The sequence below is a fragment of the Protobothrops mucrosquamatus genome, unplaced genomic scaffold (genome assembly GCF_001527695.2).
Source record: "Protobothrops mucrosquamatus isolate PMUCROS unplaced genomic scaffold, P.Mucros_1.0 scaffold1774, whole genome shotgun sequence".
Lineage (NCBI taxonomy): Eukaryota > Metazoa > Chordata > Lepidosauria > Squamata > Viperidae > Protobothrops > Protobothrops mucrosquamatus.
In genome coordinates, this window is record NW_015387912.1 from 93,615 (window position 1) to 98,273 (window position 4,659).

Below are 4,659 nucleotides of genomic sequence, written 5' to 3' on the forward strand. Positions count from 1 at the left end.
AGGGATTTTATAATATTAAACTTAATACAGGTTATTTAATATATATTTTAATTTGGCTTTTAGAGTTATCTATTGTATTGTACTGTTTTTATTTCCCTGTAAGCCGCCCTGAGTCCCTCGGGAGAAGGGCGGGGTATAAATGGGATTAAATAAATAAATAAATAAACTCTTGAGGAGTAAGTTGGTGGCAGTTGCTGCACAGGAGTTAACTGAGCTCCCAGATAACCCATCCTCACACAATTGGAAGTTTGCATTAGATCCCCTAAATTCCCAGTGGTAGATCACACTAATGATAAATGTGGGAGCTTTGTTCCTACTTATGTGGCGGGCATAAGTATTTTGCCCCCCCCCTTGTCCTCTCCTCCTCTGAGATCCCTGCAGCCCTCCTTAAGACAGCACATACTTTCTGATTCCTGCTGCTCGATCCCTCCCCCTCCCCCTCCCCTTGATGGCTTCCTACTTATGGGATGCAGGGGAAGGGAGCGCCATTTCATTACAGGTGGGAGAAGGAAAACTGGTCCAGGCAGTGAAAAGGGAAGAGATCAAAAGGGGGGGGGGCTTTGGAGATGAAAGCTGCTTTGGGTGGATGTTTTGGTCTGCAGCATGTGTTTCCCTTTCCCCTCCTGCCTGCCTTTTCTCTGTTTCCTAGAGTGCCTCTGGAAACCCGGGACGGGAGGGGGGGGGCAAAATGAATCTGCTCCTAGTGTGGAATCAAGAAGCTCCAAGGGGCCTTTTTTTTTTTTTTTTTTTTAAAGTTTTAAAACCTGCGTGAAAACTTTTATAAAATGTTTTATAGATGGCACATGGATCCTTCAACTATGTCCCGAATTTATGAGAATTATGAATCCAAGTGCTGGAGGTGTGGACAACAAGATGCAACTTTTTTTCATATGTGGTGGACTTGCAAGGTTATTAAGGCTTTTTGGATAAAATTGCGGTGGAACTTACAGCAAATTTTTAAAAAAAGAATTGTTTTTCTGCCTCAGTTCTTTCTCCTAGGTATCACACAAAATTTGGATGTAAAAGAAACGAACTTAACGTTGTACTGCTTAACAGCTGCCCGTTTGTTGATAGCTCAAAATTGGAAGAGTAAAGTTTTACCTACAATGGAGGACTGGAGATTGAAGGTTTCGTATCTTGCTGAAATGGCAAAAATTTCGGCTTATTTGAAGAATCATTCAAATGAACAATTTTTATCAATATGGAGAAGATGGATTGATTATATTCAAAAAAAGCATAGAATGGTGGAATATAATTTAGGTTTTTAGATAACTTGTTTCTTTTTTATCTATATATTTCATCTACTTATGTAGAATAATACTTTGTGGAGTTAGGGATATTAATAGTAGCTTACTTTTATTTGAATAGTATCCTGGGATTAGGTTTGGGAAGTCCAGGGGGGGGGAGGGGGGGGGTTTATAGCATTGTGATGTACTTGTGATGTGTTTTATGATGAAAATAATAAAAAATTTATATTAAAAAAAAAAAGAAGCTCCAAGGGGCCTTTTCTTGCAGTTGCTGTAGTAATGCCCCCCATTCTTCCTGCCCTGGCTGCTGCACCAAAAGCAGTTGATTATTGCTCAGTGGAACCAGCAGTGGGGTGGGAGGAAGGAATGGATTTCCCTTCTGCTGCCTCTGCCTCAGTGGACAAGACCTCCTTCCAAAAATCTCTCTTAAGATTCTGGCAGGCACAGCTCCAGAACTGAGCTATGCTGGCTCAGGAATTCTGGGAGTTGAAGTCCACGAGTCATAAAAGAGCCAAGGTTTCCCCTTCTGCCTTCTTCAGAGAGAGAAGCTCTGAAGGTCATTAGGATCAAATGTCCTGGAAGGACAGGGGTCCTCTTCCACACCCTCAGTGAATTTCAGCTGGAGGTAGAAAAACGGGCAGTGGCTCAGGCTGAAGAGGCAAATTGTGTGGGCCACATCACACACATGGACAACAAATGTCTACAAGTATAGCTCCCCTTGAGTATCACCTCAACTAATCCTTATTTTCTCCCACCCCATAAGCACTCCCCCCCCCCATACACAATCATATTAATTTTTCACAGGTCATGCTTAACCTAATCAGGCAACTTCAAGGGCTCATTTAAAGAAGAGAAAAAGTCAGGTCTCCCTTCAGAGCCATAGGTGGAGCACCCATGCTTCAAGACAAAATTTCATTTATTTGTAATTAGAAATAAATATTTCACAATATATAATTACATATTGTTTTTGTGATTAATCACTATGCTTTAATTATGTTCAATTTATAACAATGAAAATACATGCTGCATATCAGATATTTACATTACAATTCATAACAGTAGCAAAATTACAGTTATGAAGTAGCAACGGAAATAATTTTCTGGTTGGGGGTCACCACAACGTGAGGAACTGTATTAAAGGGTTGCGGCATTAGGAAGGTTGAGAACCACTGCCCTATACTATACCTGTACATTTGGTTTTTCTTGCCTAAATGTAGAACCTTACTTTTTTCACCATTGAATTTCATTTTGTTAGATAGCGCCCAGTGTTCAAGTCTGTCCAGGTCCTCCTGTATCCTAAGCCTGTCTTCTGGAGTGTTGGCTATTCCTGCCAGCTTGGTGTCATCCACAGATTTGATGAGTCCCCCATCTATCCCCTCGTCCAAATCATTGATGATATAGTAGATATATAAAAAGACAGAAACAGTACTAGGATTTGTAATATAAAAAAAAAGCCTAGGAAGCTGTAAATCTTACATTGAGTCTAATATTTGCTGAAGCCCTGCTAGTTTGTTGGGATTATGATTATTGTGTACATTTAAAAAGAAACAGAAAAAAAGAAAGAAAAAAAGGGAAAGAAAACAGAATATATTAAATTATGGGAACCTACACACTCACTGATTGCAACTAAACATTAAAGAAACAAGCAGGATACATAAATGGGAAGGAGAGCTGTGACGGACATCTAAAACCCATGATTTATGGGTTTAGCCGTGTAAGATAAGGTATCCTTAATATTGATACACTTGAACACATAACACTAAAGCCTATAAAGCTCCCACAGGACACCTCATTTTTTAAATTGATTGACTGACCCATTCTTTCCATTTCCAAGGCTACACAACCGCAAGCAACTCAGTGTGGCATCCAAGGAAGGTGTAGTAGCCAAAAAGCTAAGGAACCTCTGTTTTAAAGGCTTTCAGCGACTACAGCTTAGCAAATAGGGATTTTTGCAAAGGTTTGCCTATGGAGGTCCCCTCTTTTAGGGGAGTGTCATTAAAGCGTCATCACGCAAAAAGAAACAGGGCAGAAGGGTCTCTCCAACCAAGGAAGTGTCTGAGAATGTACAGAGCAGTGCTGCGGTCCTGGCATCAAAAAAGCTCACTTGTCCTCCTTCGCAGTTGAGAGAGATGCGGATCCTCGTGAGCTCCTCAGTCAGGACCAGTTCAGAGCGTACTGACGGAGAGTAGGTCCCGTATTTCTTTTCCCATTTATAAACCTGCCAGTGGCTGGCGTGCTCATCAAGATGCCTTACGTTCAATGCCTTGTCGGTAATCCCTACACGCCATCCTTTTGTATTTCTTACAGTAACTTCCCAGAAATGTCTCCCTGTTGAGAACGTCTGACAGCCAAGGACATATGGACAACCTTCAAATATCCTGCTGTTTAGGAAAGGATATATTTGTTTACGTGTCTTAAATACTCTGACGCTTTTTCCATCTTCGGGGATGCAAACGTGGCGAGGATGGTCTATGTATGGATCCAGAATTACCTCCACTGCAAACGGGAAGGAAGGAAGAAGAACAAAAGCTTAGGCTGCAGGCCTGGTTTGTGTTTTGACCCCCAATATATCAACCCTACGACCTCCACTCTGAAAGGAGTTCAGCTTCCAGGACTGGAAGATTCACTGATTTTATAAACGGCCCGTTGCCTTGTCTTTCCAAGCCTTCATGGTGCTTCACCCCCTTCTAACATCCCTGCATATCAATCTCTTTAACTTCCATCTTGCAGGTGGGAAGATTGGGATGGGGGGTGAAGAGTGGTTGGCTTTGCCTTCAGTGAGTTCCCGGGAGGGCCAAGGTTGAACAGGGATTCTACCTGGAGCTTTAATCCAGAAGATCAGGCAGAGCAAGAGGCCGTCATGTTTCAGTTCTGAACTGGCAGAGTCAGAGGGATCCCCCCACAGGGAACTTGGGGCACATGATGGAATGTGAGGAAGCTCTGCCCTTTTTTCTATGAGCATCAGGATGTCACAGGGATGTACAAAAGGGGAGGCTTCTGCACAGGAAACCTCTGCTTTCATCAATTTGATGGCTCACAAGGTGGAGACATCCCTGGTGCTTGATGTCTCTGGAGATTCTCAGTCATCCAGGTCATGGTTGTCCCAAAGGCGCTTTTTTTCACGAGGCAACGGGACTTCATTGTTTTTCTTCGAAGATGTTTCGCTTCTCATCCAAGAAGCTTCTTCAGCTCTGACTCTGACCCTCACCCCATCATCCAGTCAGAGCTGAAGAAGCTTCTTTAGATGAGAAGCGAAATGTCTTCAAAGAAAAACAAGAAAATCCAGTTACCTCGTGAAAAAAGCACCCCTGGGACATCCCTGGTGCTCCAACTTTGCTATTTGCTGTGACCCAAAGGACTTAATTTCTCTGCTCCCAAAGACCTGGTCTCTCACCAATTTATAGTCAGGCAG

At 42.5% G+C, this 4,659-nt stretch overlaps 1 protein-coding gene across 1 annotated transcript in view; it reads right to left on the bottom strand.

Annotated features, from left to right (window-relative positions):
- Positions 1–2,688: 2,688 nt before the first annotated feature.
- Positions 2,689–4,659, bottom strand: part of LOC107293922 (E3 ubiquitin-protein ligase TRIM39-like) — a 23,975-nt gene continuing 22,004 nt past the window's right edge. Inside the window, exon 5 of the mRNA XM_029285499.1 lies at positions 2,689–3,743. Within this exon, the coding sequence (XP_029141332.1) occupies positions 3,229–3,743 (515 nt within the window). The 3' untranslated portion in view covers positions 2,689–3,228. The remainder of the gene's footprint in view (positions 3,744–4,659) is intronic.